Source organism: Mchenga conophoros, linkage group LG1, assembly GCF_057382185.1.
Source record: "Mchenga conophoros isolate Kocher_MC1m ecotype Shallow Benthic linkage group LG1, M_conophoros_male_GT1.1, whole genome shotgun sequence".
NCBI classification, from domain to species: Eukaryota; Metazoa; Chordata; class Actinopteri; order Cichliformes; family Cichlidae; genus Mchenga; species Mchenga conophoros.
Genome location: NC_140526.1, coordinates 3,979,333 through 3,997,072, shown reverse-complemented (window position 1 = coordinate 3,997,072; position 17,740 = coordinate 3,979,333). Strand labels below are relative to the sequence as shown.

Below are 17,740 nucleotides of genomic sequence, written 5' to 3'. Positions count from 1 at the left end.
CCCTGAGAGTTGGATCTGCTACAACCCCGTTTCCAAAAATGTTGGTGCACTGTGCAAAATGTACAGCAAAACAGAACAGTCATCTGCAAACCATTTAAAGTCTGTATTTAACTGAAAATATCTTAAAGGTAAGAGATCAAATATTGAAACAAACATTTTTCTCAGTTCTTGAAAGCTAAATGGACGCGTTTAATGTTAACTCTGTCCCCGTAGTGACGAATTATGTCACTATTAATAAAGCTAGGGCTTGTTTCCAGATTGTTCCAAGAGCTGCTGCACGGGCAGAGACCTCACCCTCGTCTGATGCACACCAGGTCAGTTTGAAACCTGCCACAGACTTTGAGGCGGTAAAGAGTCACTCATTCTTCTACCAACACTTGCTGTGCTTTTGGAAGCCAAACAATTTTCTATTTCACTTATTCAGCAGAGCCTCCTGTGTGTATATTTCCAGTGGCTGTTTATGAACAGAGAATTATGGATTCTGTGGATCTTCTAATGTTGTTAAATTCATTCTTTAAGAAGTACTTTTTCTCTAAATTGTAGAAACTACTGCATCTATCTGTCATTTTGTACCACTGATTACACTCAGTGTTGTCTTTTTGATCCATTTTCAGTCAAATAAAGATTTTAAATGTTTTCCTTTAACTTCATATTTGTCCTAACCTTTTTGGAAACGAGGTTGCAGTTCAACCCTGAAGCGCATTCAGAGTGAAGCAGGTTCATTTCTAATGCGCACGATGCTGCGAGAAGCTTCCGTCAGGTGCGATATCTCACCTTTGGTGACCTCTACAGTGACAGCGTGAAACGGTAACATTCAACAGGTTATCATGAACCGACTGACGTGTCACAGGACAGATGTGTCCTCCATACGGAGGAGGGGGAGGAGGATGAAGGTTGATAAGGTTCCTGGGAAATGTTTTGGGCATTTCAAAGTATTTCTTTCTACTTAAATGTGTGGACAAAAGACTAGTTAAAGACAAAACGCAAAGGTCACTGCTGATGTACACAGAGTTGTTCTACCTTTATCCCAAATATCTCTGTCCTGATAGAAGAACATATAGAAGACAGATGTTGATATCCAAATAGGGGAATGTCTTTAGTAAGAATGATTTGCATCCCTCCGGTAGAGCGCTGGCCCAGAACCTTCATGAGACACTTGATATTATTATTTGTCACCTGCTTCCTAGTATCTATAATTACTTCCACGTATATTTTAAATCTGAACCATCGCCTAACATGTTCAGAATGTACTATGTAGATGGAAATAATCAACTAGTATTTAAAAATATTTAGCAGTACTTTGAACTTTGCAGTGCAGTTTTCTCTTTGATGCAGCTCAAAGCTGTTTTTAGTGCGAGCGTCACCTCAAACAAACCAACACCGTGGCTGTTAGTGTTTCTTTACACAATCAGTATGAACCAAGGTGCCAAACTCAGGCTGGAAGAACCATGTGACCATTCAGTCAGCCAATCCCTGAGGAGAGACCAGGTGATGCTTTGAGATTCACTGGCAGGTGGGACAACAGAGGTTACTGCAGACTTTAAAGTACTCAGTGGTGAGATTAAGGTAAGTGTATACAGAAACTCATCTGTCCTCGGTTATATACCTGCAGAAACGTCAGCAGGACGTGAACACAGTGTTTCCCATAGATTAGCAGAGATGGGTTTGTCCACACGGCCTCTTAATGAATCAATAAATGTATCTACACATATTTTATGAGTGACAAATAAATAACTGATCAGCTGCCTCTCATCCTGTCGATTAACTCTAAATCCATCATCGTGTTGCCGCAATGCTGGACAGCCAAACCCACAGGGAGGTCGGCAATTTAGAATCACCCTAAGCCCAATAACTGCATGTCTGCACGACTGGAGGACCCATGCAGACAGCCCAGACAGTGGATTCAAACCTGGGACCTGAAAATAGGGATGAGGGTGTGAAATAGACTGTGGAGGGACGAAGACAGAACAAATGCTAAAAAGAGTCGCCACACTGGCTGGTTGTTGACACAGGGTGACCTGCTAAGGTTAAGTCTACGTGTGGGAAACAACGGAAGGGAAACTGCGAGGACCAAGCAGACAAATGTTTTCAATTTTCACGATGTAAATGCATGAAGCACTTCGGATCTCTTTACAAGCAGGACCTGTGACTCTCCTCGGGGGTGTGGCTTTCTGAATCACAATGCTGCCACGAGCTGGTGGGTTTAAGAAAGGGGAAGGGGCAGCAGAGGCAGACTGATGGTGGGTGACATGATGAGCATGAATCAGTTTAAACTCTTGACACGATGCAGCGACTTACCGTCCATCTGCCGCAACAGTCAACATGCAAACGTCAAAGTGCCGCAGGTTAAAGCTCGACCCCCTCACTACTGCTTCATCAGGTCTGATCAGGTTTTATCTGGTGCAACAATGAATGCTACCCAAACATTTAAAAAGGGGAAAACTAGTCCTGAACCTCTGTAACAGATCTACAGTTCAGCTCTCAGGCAGCGATTAAAGAGTTCGGCTTTAACATGCTTCATGTGAAATACTCACACACCAAAACAGCAAGAAACCAATGAACAAAACTCCCGGCAACAACGACACGAGACAGAAAACAAAAGCAGAAATTAGTGAGCAGACAAACAACACATTAAGAAGCACACAGAAAACACAGGAAGTTCTTCAGTCTGCAAAATACTGGAGACAAAGTATGAATAAACAGAGTCACTGACAGACTGAAGAGTGAAAATAAAAACTGGACACGGACGAAAGCTTGAAGCAAATACCTCTGGATGCCCTGGAAGGTGCTGCTGGCCATGTCCACGATGCCGCCTGTCGGCTGAGCCACCACCCCCACCAGACCTTTACCGATCCCCTTAAAGAAACCCGCTGCTCCCTCCTTCTTCGCTCCTACAGAGAAAGACAGAGTAACTGCTCTGATCCTCTGCAGCTCCAGAGTCTACATTTGCAGTTTTGGGTTTTCTTGCATTTCTCTGACAGAAAGGGGATCTAATCTAATTCAGGTTAGTCTGGGTGTTGAATTTCATCATCACTCACAGTAGTGTACTGCACTCTGCTGCAAAGAACATGTTTCTGTTTTCCTTCAGATGGAGACTCTACAGGTGAATATGGTCAAAATGTAACTAGTAAACGTCACTATGCGAAAGCTCAAAGTTCGTATCTGCTGTAGATTTGCACCAATTTGCATATATTTACAGAAGACATATGGGCACACTGGATAAAGCTGGGTTCAACATTCATGGTAACATTTTGTCTGTCTCCATCAAGCAAAGTCTCTCTGCTCTCTTCTTTTTCCCTTCACCCCCAAACTGAGTGTTTGCAGCAGCAGTGTGGGTTTCACGGCAGAGGAGCACGTACCCTCCACAGGTTTGGTGACGATGCCGGTTACTCCGCCCACGACTCCCTGCAGAAACAAGAACTGTTACTGAACTGCATCGGGCTCACATCAGGACACACAAACCTCTGAACTCTGTCACTCTGTACCTTCAGCAGTCCTTTTCCTCCTTTAGCCAGACTTTCTCCAAAGTCTTTGGGTGGTCGGTTCATCTCCTCACGTCGCTTCTGTTGGTACTCTTTATCCATAGTGATGGCTGCCAGACCTTTACCAACCGATCCCGTGATCTTGGAAACCATGCCTGCGGCGCCACCTGCACGAGGAATCAGCTCGCTAATAATACTGATCGCAGTGGTCATCATCTGTCCTGGTTGGCATTAAATCAGTCACTGCGCATCCATCATGCCTCTGGCTTTCTTACCGACTGTGTGGCCCAACAGGCTGCGGACACCGATCACAAAACCTTCAGCAAACTCCTCCGGACCCTGAACGGCTCCCTGACAAACACAAACCACTTTTATTTCATCTGGATTCTCCTGCCTGTCAGTTTCTCAGCTCATGATCCAAAAATAAGACTGACATCAGAATCTTTCCTGGTAACTATCAGAAAAAAGTCGATTACGTCGTCGTGTAGTTCAGGATGAGTTACCTGGAAGGGCTCGTAGAAGAAGGCCTCCACCCCCTCAGACAGACCTCGGATCAGTCCAAATGGATTTCCCAGCACGTCCAGACCCAGAACCAGAACATACATCTGCTTCAGGAACTGCAGGCAGAGAAAGACACCAGGTTTTCTTTCTTGAGATTTTAAAATACGACCAATGGTGCCCCCCAGCCTCGTTGTAGATACACCTATGGCATCAATTTGAAAATCCTACGTTGCTTCGTTCTCAAGTTATCGCATTCCCAAAGTTAGATGCCCGTCAACCTTTTACAGCTGAGGGGTAAAAACACAGATTATCTGCCTTTTGCTTCTGCAGAGACGCTTTCAGAATTTAACACAGGTTTAATACTAATGTCCACGTGATCAAATTTGTTAAATGTTCATCATCATCATCATTTATTTATTTATATAGCACTTTAAAAACACACCTGGTAGACCAAAGTGCTGTACAATACTAATATGCACGTAGTAATAAAACCAGACAGGGGTGCAACGATACACAAAATTCACGGTTCGGTTCGATACTTTGGTGTCACGGTTCGATATTTTTTTCGATACAAAAAAAATGTTCATGCATTTTTAATTTGTCATTTATTAAAATTATAAATATATATTTTAACGCAAAAGTACAGTTTTTAAATTTAATGTTGCTGAAACAAAAGTAATTTAAAAAAAATAATCTATCTCAGGGCTCTCAAAATTTCAAAATCCCTGGTAGCCCTTCGGGCAGGGACTCTTCAGTTTTTGGTAGCCCAAAATAAATGTAAGTAGTCCGAATAAAAAAAGAGAGCAATTTTTTGATTGATGTTTTGTTTCCTGTTTTGTTTCCTTTACAATATTATACATTAAAGTATAATATTGTAAAGGAAACAAAACATTAATCAAAAAATTGTTGAAAAACAAATTACAACATTGTATAAAAATTACAATCATCAACTCAAATACTTGGTTCTAATTGAACAGAAATTTCTATGAACTTGTAAGAACTGTGTAGGACATGAATCAGTCTGTGTCAGATCCTGAATTTGAAATTTCCACTGAAGTCAGGGGTAAGAGACAAGTGGAACCAAGATCGAGGCCATTTGCTTTTTGAAGTTTGCAAAGACTGCTAAATTTTGCCAGTAGTCGTTCACTCTTTGCAACATAGTACGCTGTTCTAAACAGATTTTCAGGTTTATTTTTAGTATGTTATTCGCAATTGGTGTTTGTTCTGGGAAAGATATTGCAGACTGAGCAATAATGCGTTTCTTGCATTTCTCATGGGTTCTAATGGGGGCCTTTCTTCAAATGACTGGTCCCAGTAACAAAGGCGCTTGTCGACTCAGAAATCGAGAGAAAACCAACAACACACCCGGCAGAACATTATGTTATTTACACGGGTGCACATCCGCATGTGCGCATTCACTGTCAAAATAAAAGACGCGCACCAGATAAGAAGTTGCAACGCGCGTTTGCGTCCATATAAAAAGCAGTTTTTGTCCTAGAGTGGGATTTTCACGGCACATTCCGCACCACATCTCTGTGCGTTCATCATTTGTTTGAAGCCAGCTCACCTCCTGCAACCACTTTTCCAAGAATACGTGCTTCTTTTGTGGTTCGGATTCCTTCTGACATTTGTTTGGAGGTGGAGGAACATCACAGTAATTGCTCAAAGGAGCTTCTTCGACATCTTTAAGAGTTTTAAACAAATGTCTGTCCTCCTCCAGAAAATCTTATGTATGCAAACACGCGTTGCAACTTCATATCTTGTGCACGTTTTTTTTTTTTTTTTGACAGCGAATGCGCACCTGCGGACCACTTATGTGCAGCCCTGGTTATTTAGCTCGTCATATTGCAGCCACAGAAATTCTTTTGTCCATGAAACCATAAAGCTGCACTTTCTTTTTGCCTTATAGTCTGATTTGTCATAACTTCTCCGTTTTGTGGTGAACTTTTCTTTGGCTGTCACTTCTTCACCCTGACCTGTCTTATTTGGCTCAGCAGAACTAAAATATATATCCTGCTGCTTTTACACACGCACACATAACGGTCAACGATTCTCTGCGCGATCAACCTCCCATATGTTTAAGCTGCGGGAGAGTTCACTTGTCATGTTTGCATAGTAAGCTAACGATTGATAAGACGATGTCAGAGGAATTGGTGCACAAATTATCATCACTCACAGATCAGTGCTGTCGCTCTCTATACACAGTTCGCGCAATTGCAAAGTGAAAGCAAAAAACAAGCGCAAATTCAAACGAGATTTCAATATGTCACATATTGACAGTGGCTCACCGATGCCAATGACATAATTACCCAGCTACATTTCCGAAAGAATGCAAAAGCATTGACATATATTTTCCCTTCCTACAACAGCCCGACGGGCAGGGCAGAGATAGATTTTGGTAGCCCGACTGGAAAAATCGCTAGCCCCAGGACGTCGGGCTAGTGATATTGCAAGCCCTGTATCTGATTGAGGAATCACATCTTTGGAAAAGAGAGTTTATTACAGAGAAATGGCTCTTTCCAAAATAAAAGCTATACTATCCGCTTCTTCTGGGCTATATTCTCAGCAGCATATTGTAGCGGGTCAGGGCTGTTTGTACAGTTATGTTTTGTTTATGTTGCCATAGTGACAGGTGACGCCCTCTCGCTGCGACGGTGTGTCCTTCCGGGGTCAGAGGGCGCCCTGTGTGGTGTTGTTGTTGTTGCTGTGCGGCTGCCGCGCTGAGCAGTTAGCTAGCGGCAGTGTTCTTCTGCAGATGTCAATAAACGGCTGTGCTCCCTGGCTAGCTCACGGGAAGCAAGACCAAACGACACCTCCGTCTCCTCCTTGTCTGAGCTCGCCACAATATTAAACATATCAGGTCCCCATAAGGAGAATCATGTGCTAACGGCTGTCTAAATGACTCGAGTAAAGTTTGTAGCATGCATGCTTGTTGTTTTTGTCTGCATCCACTTGTCTTTGCACTAGGATGATGTCTAAATGTGCAGTCATATTCGTTGTGTTCCCACTAGTGCTGTCAGCGTTAATCTCGTTGAAATGACATTAACGCCACAACACGGCAAATCTCCGTTAACGAGCTACCCCTGATCGCCTGTGCGTGGGGCTAGACGGCCAACACGTTAACGAGCTAACTGCGCTAACACACTAGTTCCCACCCATGTAATTGAGCATTGCGTGGCACATCCAACATACTGTTTTACTTTTGTCCATGACGCGCTTACCTTCAGGGTCATATGTCACATGAAAACCAAAATAATTCCAAACGCCAGATCTGAATGAGGGTGGGGGAGATTCAATTTGCCATGTTGCAAGGAGAGCTTAACTTCTGTCTCGCTAGCTTGCCCTGCGCTCTTCCTTCTGACGATGCTGTCTGTGTTGAGCGCTCAGTGAATCTGCGTTCGACTACTCCGCCTAGGCTGCACTGTGGAGCGCAGATCCACTGAGCGCTCCACACAGACAGCTCAGACAAGGAGGAGACGGAGGTGTCATTTGGTCTTGCTTCCCGTGAGCTAGCCAGGGAGCTGCTCAGCGCGGCAACCGCACAGCAACAACAACAACACCACACAGGGTGCCCTCTGACCCCGGAAGGACACACCGTCGCAGCGAGAGGGCGTCACCTGTCACTATGGCAACATAAACAAAACATAAACAAAACATAACTGTACAAACAGAACCCCGAACAGCCCTGACCCGCTACATAGCCCCCACCTAAGGGGTCAGTCGTCCCCGACGACCCCATTACCCCACACAAAGTCCTGCAAATGTCCAGGTGCCTTCTTTTGGCGCACCGGCCCCTCACGACCGGCGGGGGAAAAGTCACTCGGGTCAGAACATGGGGTGCCACCATCATCCCACTTCTGACACCAATGTGGCGAGCTTAGACAAGGAGGAGACGGAGGTATCGTTTGGTCTTGCTTCCCGTGAGCTAGCCAGGGAGCACAGCCGTTTATTGACATCTGCAGAAGAACACTGCCGCTAGCTAACTGCTCAGCACGGCAACCGCACAGCAACAACAACAACAACACACAGGGCGCCCTCTGACCCCGGAAGGACACACCGTCGCAGCGAGAGGGCGTCACCCGTCACTATGGCAACATAAACAAAACATAACTGTACAAACAGCCCTGACCCGCTACAATATGCTGCTGAGAATATAGCCCAGAAGAAGCGGATAGTATAGCTTTTATTTTGGAAAGAGCCATTTCTCTGTAATAAACTCTCTTTTCCAAAGATGAGTGATTCCTCAATCAGATACAGGGCTCGCAAAATCGCTAGCCCCGGTGTTGTGCCAAAAAGTGATTGTCTGCCAAAAACTGATTTCCAGTGTTTCTGTGTATTTTTTATGTGTAATATCTTTACGTATGTTCGTAAATAGACTTCAGTGAACAGGGGATACAAAGGGGTTACATAAAGAATTAAAAAAATTATCTGTTTTTTAAGTATCTTTACAACTTGTACTTACATTATAACCAATCCGGTCCTTTATCCCCACTTAAAATATTTTTACAGAACTATTGTAATATTTGCTGCCGTTTCTGCTGTCCTGTTGGGCAACTTACTCTTACAAAATACATTTTTAATGTTAATGAGATTTTTTTTACTGCATAAATAAAGGTTATATAAAAGTCGCTGCCAAAAACTGATTGCGGCTTGTATCTTGTTACACGAATGTTGTTTGTGGCTCAAGATGACTTTATGTCATCCATAAGGGATGCATTTGACATATGTTTAACATATTATAGCCCAACAAGTTACTTATAGCACTTTAAATATGAGCAATTGCTTTTTGGCAAATACCGGAAATCAGTTTTTGGCAGACAATCACTTTTTGGCACAACACCGGGATGTCGGGCTAGCGATTTTGCAACCCCAGTCAGGCTACCAAAATCTATCTCTGCCCTGCCCGTCGGGCTATTGTAGGAAGGGAAAATATATGTCAATGCTTTTGCATTCTTTCAGAAATGTAGCTGGGTAATTATGTCATTGGCATCGGTGAGCCACTGTCAATATGTGACATATTGAAATCGCGTTTGAATTTGCGCTTGTTTTTTGCTTTCACTTTGCAATTGCGCAAACTGTGTATAGAGAGCGACAGCACTGATCTGTGAGTGATGATAATTTGTGCACCAATTCCTCTGACATCGTCTTATTAATCGTTAGCTTACTATGCAAACATGACAAGTGAAATCTCCCGCAGCTTAAACATATGGGAGGTTGATCGCGCAGAGAATCGTTGACCGTTATGTGTGCGTGTGTAAAAGCAGCAGGATATATATTTTAGTTCTGCTGAGCCAAATAAGACAGGTCAGGGTGAAGAAGTGACAGCCAAAGAAAAGCTTACCACCAGCCACCGTACAAATCAGACTATAAGGCAAAAAGAAAGTGCAGCTTTATGGTTTCATGGACAAAAGAATTTCTGTGGCTGCAATATGACGAGCTATATAACCAGGGCTGCACATAAGTGGTCCGCAGGTGCGCATTCACTGTCAAAAAAAAAAAAAGAAAAAAAAAAAAAGAAAAAAAAAAAAAAAGAAAAAAAAACGTGCACAAGATATGAAGTTGCAACGCGTGTTTGCATACATAAGATTTTCTGGAGGAGGACAGACATTTGTTTAAAACTCTTAAAGATGTCGAAGAAGCTCCTTTGAGCAATTACTGTGATGTTCCTCCACCTCCAAACAAATGTCAGAAGGAATCCGAACCACAAAAGAAGCACGTATTCTTGGAAAAGTGGTTGCAGGAGGTGAGCTGGCTTCAAACAAATGATGAACGCACAGAGATGTGGTGCGGAATGTGCCGTGAAAATCCCACTCTAGGACAAAAACTGCTTTTTATATGGACGCAAACGCGCGTTGCAACTTATCTGGTGCGCGTCTTTTATTTTGACAGTGAATGCGCACATGCGGATGTGCACCCGTGTAAATAACATAATGTTCTGCCGGGTGTGTTGTTGGTTTTCTCTCGATTTCTGAGTCGACAAGCGCCTTTGTTACTGGGACCAGTCATTTGAAGAAAGGCCCCCATTAGAACCCATGAGAAATGCAAGAAACGCATTATTGCTCAGTCTGCAATATCTTTCCCAGAACAAACACCAATTGCAAATAACATACTAAAAATAAACCTGAAAAATCTGTTTAGAACAGCGTACTATGTTGCAAAGAGTGAACGACTACTGGCAAAATTTAGCAGTCTTTGCAAACTTCAAAAAGCAAATGGCCTCGATCTTGGTTCCACTTGTCTCTTACCCCTGACTTCAGTGGAAATTTCAAATTCAGGATCTGACACAGACTGATTCATGTCCTACACAGTTCTTACAAGTTCATAGAAATTTCTGTTCAATTAGAACCAAATATTTGAGTTGATGATTGTAATTTTTATACAATGTTGTAATTTGTTTTTCAACAATTTTTTGATTAATGTTTTGTTTCCTTTACAATATTATACTTTAATGTATAATATTGTAAAGGAAACAAAACAGGAAACAAAACATCAATCAAAAAATTGCTCTCTTTTTTATTTGGACTACTTACATTTATTTTGGGCTACCAAAAACTGAAGAGTCCCTGCCCGAAGGGCTACCAGGGATTTTGAAATTTTGAGAGCCCTGAGATAGATTATTTTTTTTAAATTACTTTTGTTTCAGCAACATTAAATTTAAAAACTGTACTTTTGAGTTAAAATATATATTTATAATTTTAATAAATGACAAATTAAAAATGCATGAACATTTTTTCTGTATCGAAAAAAATATCGAACCGTGACACCAAAGTATCGAACCGAACCGTGAATTTTGTGTATCGTTGCACCCCTGAGATATATCTATATAGAGATATATATCTATATATCTATATATCTATATATCTATAGATATATATATCTATAGATATATATATCTATAGAGATATATATCTATAGAGATATATATCTATAGAGATATATATATCTATAGAGATATATCTATAGAGATATATATCTATAGAGATATATATCTATAGAGATATATATCTATAGAGATATATATCTATAGAGATATATATCTATAGAGATATATATCTATAGAGATATATATCTATAGATCTATATATCTATAGATCTATATATCTATAGATCTATATATCTATAGATCTATATATCTATAGATATATATCTATAGATCTATAGATATATATCTATAGATCTATATATCTATAGATCTATATATCTATAGATCTATATATCTATAGATATATAGATCTATATATCTATAGATATATATCTATAGATATATATAGATATATAATAACACTTTCCAAGTCACGCTTGGAAAGAAAGGGCTTAACCTTCGATAAACGTCTGAGGTGATAAAATGCTGATTTTACCACGCCGTTTACGTGGTCATCAAAGGTAAGTGCAGAATCAATTTTAACTCCGAGATTTGTGATCAAACTCTTTAGTTGGGAAGTCAAAGCTGCAAGATCAACATCCAGAGTATGAGAAGAACGATTTGGGCCAAATAAAATCGCTTCTGTCTTCCGATCATTAAAATTTAAAACGTTTTTTGCCATCCATGCTTTGACATCAGTAAGGCAGTCAAGCAGAGGTCCAGTTGGGAGACTATCAGAATGACTAAAAGGTAAGTAGAGCTGGCAGTCATCTGCGTATAGATGGAATGGCACTTTATGTTTCCGGAAAATCTCGCCAAGAGGCAAAAGGTACAACGAAAACAATAACGGCCCAAGAATAGATCCCTATGGCACACCCCAAAGCAGAGGGGCCACAGAGGATGAAGCCGACCCCAACTTAACACAAAAGGTCCCATTTAAGAGATAGGACTTTAACCACAAAAGTGCCGAATCATCATCATCAGTTGTTACTTCTTCAGATCTGATTGGCTTATCTCCATTTAATTACACCTTTGTTTGCTTGTAGATAAATTACGACCTGGATAAAGCATGGCACACATGGAGGCTGTAACTTTACCTGTTCAGTATAGTGTCGAGCCGCCACCCACGTCAGCTTCTCTTTACTATAAAACTGGTGCTTCACCTCAAAGAAGGCCAGTCTGTGGGACACAAACATGACGAATGTCAAACAGAAAGTTTTACTGTGACAGACTCAGCAAACAGCCGTCCCCTACTTTACGGCCCTCAGCGCATCTCTCTAATGCCGCCGCAGCAGCGGCGAGAGTCTCACTTGAAGATGATGTCGTCGACGTCGGTCAGCGTGGCCCCGATGCTTTTCAGCAGCAGGTTCAGAGACTGAATGGCTTCCGTCTCCTCAACCAAGTCATCACCGCTGGAGCCCAGAGACAGACTGAGATGGAGCTGAAACAAACACACGAACACCAAGATGGAAACAGAACCTTGACCCAGTGACGACACTGGGCTTATTTTGAATCCAAACATTCATCTGGTTGACTTAACGATTTAAGCCGTTTTTAAATATAAGTGAAAAGGAGAGCTCAGACTGTGCGTCTTCACCTTGATGGGTGAGATGTGGAAGTATTCGAAGTAGCTGAGACCAGATGCGTCAGTCCGCGACGCCTCCATCAGCTCGGCCTGCAGGCCCTGCAGATCTTGCTCTATCAGCCCAGACTGAAACACAGACACACCTCAAACGCATGAACCCTCTGTGTGTGGTTCATGTTGGCACTTTTCACATGTTAGAAGCAGCTCTACCTTCTCGCTGTCGGCCTGGGGGTCTGCAGCAGGAGTGAACAGAGCCAAAATGGCTCCCAGGAAACCCTGATCGATCTTTACTGCCATCTCCTGGACCAAAGCCATGAAATACCTGGAGAACACAGACAAGCTCAAGACAAGCTGACAATCTTTTCCTTAATCCCATCTCTGTGCTTACCTCTCAAAAACAAGTAAGTGTGGCTTTTTCCACACACGAAGGATTTGGACTTCAGCAGGGTTGTGGTTTTAAACACCCTGCAGGTCTTTAGGTGAACTGGTTCTTACTCACTTGAACTGCATGACGTTGCTGTGCTGGTTGAACCTGGTGATGATGGACACGTCAATGAAGGGCTTTGGCTCTGTGGAGACAGAGAGCGGAGTTAAAGACGCTCGGCTCACCGTGAGAACGGTCAGATCAAGAGTTTGATCGAAGCTATGAAGAAGTTAATAAAAAGACTCCACCTGTGTCCAGAGCGATGGACTTTGGAGGAAGAACTGGATTGAAGACGATGGGGAAGATGGCACCTGGAAGCTGATTGTCCACCTGGACACAGAATGATGCCAGTCATACAAGAGTGTGTATTTCTGTGCAGGTGTGTATGCATCGTGGTGTGTGAGTGTTTACCTGCAGCCAGTGCAGCTGAGCTCTCAAGCTGCGCTGATGCACCGACTGCTTGAACTCCACTTGGATCCCAGACAGGAAGTTCCTCCTCACTTGGCAGGAAAACGGCTGACGCATCATCATGGTGGCCCCACTGAGGTTCACCTGAGAGCCAGTGACATCACAGCTTCCCTCTCAGCTCAGTGGACAATTGAAATTTAAATTGTGTGTGTATTTTTTGGGGGGTGGGCGTGTTTCAGGTGCACGTTGACCTCTCACCTCCAGGTTCTCCAGTCTGATCCAGCCGCCGGCGGACTTCCCACTCAGCTGATTCTGGTAGGCTTTCTCCAGCAGGCTGATGTTCTTGTTATTGAACGGCTTCCAGCGATTCTTCGGCTTCATTTCCCAAACAACACCTGAGCTGTGATACAAACACACATGTAACGCTGTAACACGCTTGTGATTATGTGTTGATGTTGCTCCAAGCGGTGTGCTAGGAAGCAAGATTCAGTGGGTATGATCATCTCCAGTGGGAGCTGGTCTGCACAAACAGACGTGTGCAGGAGCAGCAGCTCTACTTAGAGCTCCTCTAAAGTGCAGCCTCTCTATGTGGGAAGCTCATTTCACCCACTCATATCTGTAACCTTCTTCTTTTGGTCACTACCCAGACCTCCTGACCACAGGTGAGGGTTGAATGTATATTGACTGATAAAGAAGTTCTCTTTTCACCACAACAGTCCAGTACAATGGACACATTACTGGCCTTCTCCATCTGTCAATCTCACGCTCCACTTTCCTGTCACCTATTACCAGGATTGTAAGGATATCTGAACTCCTGTGTTTGGGTCAACAGCTATCCCAGTCCAGAGGGAGCAATCCACCGCTTAACATCTGCAAATAATTTAAACCCTATATAAACAGCTCTAAGGTGCAGCGGTAAAAAGAGAGCTGAACCTAAAAGTGTAGATAAAAATATACTGGCTAGTCCTGCTTGTTATTCCTACTCTCACCTATGTTCATAAGCTGTAACTGGTCACAGAAAGCAGAAGCTGACGAGAACAGGCAGCAGAATTCAGCTTCCTCCCAATGGGCGAGGAGCTCAGTTATTTAGGAGAGGCTAAAAGTAGCTATTTCTTCACCAACAGTGCTACTTTAGTCAGCTGGAGGTGGTTCAGGCAGCTGACTAGCAGGCCTCCTGGATGCCTCCAAGGTGAGGTGTGTCCAGGCATATCCAGCTGGGAGGTGACCCTGGGACAGACCCGGGACACGCTGGAGTTATTACGCCTCTCTAAGGACTCAGTAACGCTTCATTATCCCCTCAGAACAGCTGGAGGAGGCTGTGGAGAGGGAGGTCTGGGCATGCTTTCTCTGTCACCCAGATCTGGATAAATAGCAGGAAACTTGCAGCTGTTACATTGTGAATAAAACCAAAACAAAAAAGTAGAAGATTTTTTCTGCATATCTTGGTTGCATTTTGCTCCTCTGGACCTAAATGAGATGGCACTCATCTAGCCCATTTTTAAGGAAGAAGAGTCCATTTACAATCTCTTCTTTATGAGAACACAGACTGATTTTAAGATAAAAATGTGTTAGTCAAGAAAGCAAATAGCTAATCTCACACTGTAGACGAAGCCTGGAAATGTGACCTTGCTTTGCTGTAAACTGCTCTGGTAATGTGATAGTGTTTACCTGGTGATGCCAATGTACGCGATCTCCTGCCGCTTGCTGTTGTTGATCAGTGACAATCCAAGGTTTTGCAACAAAACTTTTACTTCCTGATCGGACTGTTCAAGCTCCTCAGCCTGACGAGCCTTTGTCACCACTCCAACGTCCTCAGTAAATATCAGCACCCGCTGGCGTCCGTCCAGGAAGGAAGCCCAGTGGATCTGAGACTGGCTGTCGTAGGAAAACTGACCAAAATCATCCTAAATGAACACAGACAGACTGTAAAGAAACTGATGTTTGTATCCTGGGTTTCATGAAGTTTGTGGGAAGCAAACACAAGGAGCATATTGTTATTGCTATATCCTCCAGTTTGACTGTAATAGTACCATAACTAAAGATATTCAATAGGATGTGAAAATAGCAACGGAGACGCTAAAAGTCATCAGGAATATGTGTACAGAGGGGAGCTACATCAGTAAAAGAAGCCTCAGTTCCCCAGACTTCTCTACAATCAGATGTCTTGTAGCCAGAGTGGTTGCCTCCTGATGGCCAGAAAATCAAGGTAATAATTAATTAATAATTAAGGTTGTAAAAGCAACTAAATGTAAACGAAAAACAAAACATTTTGGTTACATAAAATTAAATTAAAAACTAGACTTTAAAAAAATTTAAACCAAGAAATGATTTTGCGAACTTGGCAAATTAAAATAAAAATATTATTTTTTTCCTAGTTTGAGCTTCTATTACGTTTTTAGTTGTTTGCCGAAAAATTTATTTGCCTGATGAAGGATTGATGTATTGAGATTCTGGATGTCTGTCTTGGCTCTGACGTGTGTTCTCCAAACAATCATAATTACAACAACAAGAACAACAACAACACTGAAACTAATAAAAACGAAACTACAACTAAACATTTTCAAACAATAAAAACTAAACTGGAACGAGAAACTCAATCTGAAAATCAACTAAACTAGACTGAATTAAAAACAAAAAGCTAAAATGAAATAAACTAATTAGAAAATACAAACTCATTGTTTAGATCATAAATCTACACTAATCTTTTATATAAAGTAATTGATCATTTTTCTCAGTACAACAGCAGTGGCTGAAATAAATGGTTTTTCTGGTTCCTCAGGGTTCCAATTTTTGGTCCTTGACATTTTCAGGTTTGTTACATTAGATTTCTTCGGTCACAACAAACTGAAAAATTATTTTTCAGAGGATGAGGTTCAGCTGTTACAAAGACACAAAGGCATAGTAATATCTGGCCCTTCCACTATTAATTAATCAGAGAGTTTCTGCTGTTTTCTGTGGGAAATCTTTTGATATGCGTTTCATCAAACCTCAATAGCGACTAAACAAAGCTCGACCTCCAGAATTGTCTCACCATGACACACAACAGTGTCTTCTTACAAAAAAAATGCAGATACGAGATTGTGTGTGAGTCTGACCTTCAGCAGATCCAGCTCTCCTGAATGATCCCGGCATTCCCAACGAAGCATGCGGACTCCTGTTGGGTCGTCCCACGCAAACCGTCGAGTCTCGCTGGGTTTCAACGCATGAAAGACGGATGAGCCGCTGAAAAGAAATGGCAAGTAGCTGGGTTTCCACCAAGGTGTTTCACAAAGAGAAAATTAACTGAAATACAAATTTGTCAGGGAACTGACATGGAGTGACAACCAGAAACACAGAAAACAGGCAAAAAAAGCCTTTAAGAGCTTTTTTTGTGGCCAAAAACCTGGAGCACCTCCAAGAATGCAGAAGTTAAGACAGAGTGAACCGTGTCAGATGAAAAAGTTACAGCTTTTAAACTCTGATAGGCTATAAAATAACATATATGTAGTAGTGTGTTGACCTCTGACCTCTGTTTATAGCTGATGGTAGCCCAGGGCGTGTGGTTAACCAGCAGGGCAGGAGCTGCTCCTTCATAATAATCACTGAAGCTGATGACGGTGGAGTGATCGGAGAGGTTGACGTCCACGATGATCCCACCGCACTGAAACATACACGCATTTAAAAATCTCCAAAATGTACTAAACTGTGAGAGTTCGTCCGATGTGTCTGGTCTAATGCACACTAACCATTTCCATTTTTAGCAGGGTGCCGTTGTCCTGTTTATTGAAGAAGAAGGATTGGGAGGTGGATTCAGACCCGACAACACGGACACACAACTTTCCCGAGCCATTCTCCGGCCACAGAGGGAGACACTGCGCCACAACAATCGAATTATGAGAATTATAATAACATAAGGAGTTTGGTAGTGACAATAAGGAAGACAGGTCCCTACAGCCTGTCTGTTCTAAAACTAGAAATTCATTCACCTCGGTGGAAGAGATGTAGTGCCACTTGGTTTGGCTGCTGACTTCTCCCACTTCTAGTTCATAAGACGACTTGTTGACCAGAGTGTAGAAAGGACTCATGGTGACGATCCTGGTTAGTTTAAAACTGCTCATCTGAATACTAACACCCACCTGCACACAGAGACAAGAAGCATGAAACTAGATCAGCTCACAGCTGATGATCATTTTAATCAACCCAGGAGAAGAATGTGACACATTCAAAAGCTCCACAACCAGCCTGGTCTAATCCTCAGAAAGACAAAACAGGTTAAACAGTTTGATTAAAAGAGAAAAAGAGTTACCAAGAAGTCCATGTGGTTGGCGGGACAGCGAACGCAGCCATAACTTCCCACTGTGTCCAGAGAGAACCCGTCAGACCAGGAACTGGTGGAGACGCAAAGCTGGAGCTGATACAAAACATCAATGTGCAATAAATAAACATTTTACATGTTACAGAAAATGTCTGGCTTTGTTTTTATCGTCAAAAAAAAATAA

General features: G+C 42.4%; 1 protein-coding gene across 5 annotated transcripts in view; it reads right to left on the bottom strand.

Annotated features, from left to right (window-relative positions):
- Positions 1-17,740, bottom strand: part of vps13c (vacuolar protein sorting 13 homolog C) — a 54,502-nt gene that overhangs the window by 7,006 nt on the left and 29,756 nt on the right. For all 5 annotated transcript variants that reach the window (XM_085287201.1, XM_085287371.1, XM_085287286.1 and 2 more), the window contains 19 exons: positions 17,548-17,652; positions 17,228-17,377; positions 16,988-17,113; positions 16,769-16,902; positions 16,358-16,484; positions 14,931-15,166; positions 13,521-13,662; positions 13,266-13,406; positions 13,103-13,184; positions 12,930-12,999; positions 12,641-12,752; positions 12,443-12,556; positions 12,156-12,286; positions 11,943-12,024; positions 3,986-4,099; positions 3,758-3,833; positions 3,486-3,649; positions 3,360-3,405; positions 2,768-2,891 (listed from right to left, as the gene is read on the bottom strand). In XM_085287201.1, coding sequence (XP_085143327.1) covers positions 2,768-2,891; positions 3,360-3,405; positions 3,486-3,649; positions 3,758-3,833; positions 3,986-4,099; positions 11,943-12,024; positions 12,156-12,286; positions 12,443-12,556; positions 12,641-12,752; positions 12,930-12,999; positions 13,103-13,184; positions 13,266-13,406; positions 13,521-13,662; positions 14,931-15,166; positions 16,358-16,484; positions 16,769-16,902; positions 16,988-17,113; positions 17,228-17,377; positions 17,548-17,652 — 2,276 coding nt within the window. The remainder of the gene's footprint in view (positions 1-2,767; positions 2,892-3,359; positions 3,406-3,485; positions 3,650-3,757; positions 3,834-3,985; positions 4,100-11,942; positions 12,025-12,155; positions 12,287-12,442; positions 12,557-12,640; positions 12,753-12,929; positions 13,000-13,102; positions 13,185-13,265; positions 13,407-13,520; positions 13,663-14,930; positions 15,167-16,357; positions 16,485-16,768; positions 16,903-16,987; positions 17,114-17,227; positions 17,378-17,547; positions 17,653-17,740) is intronic.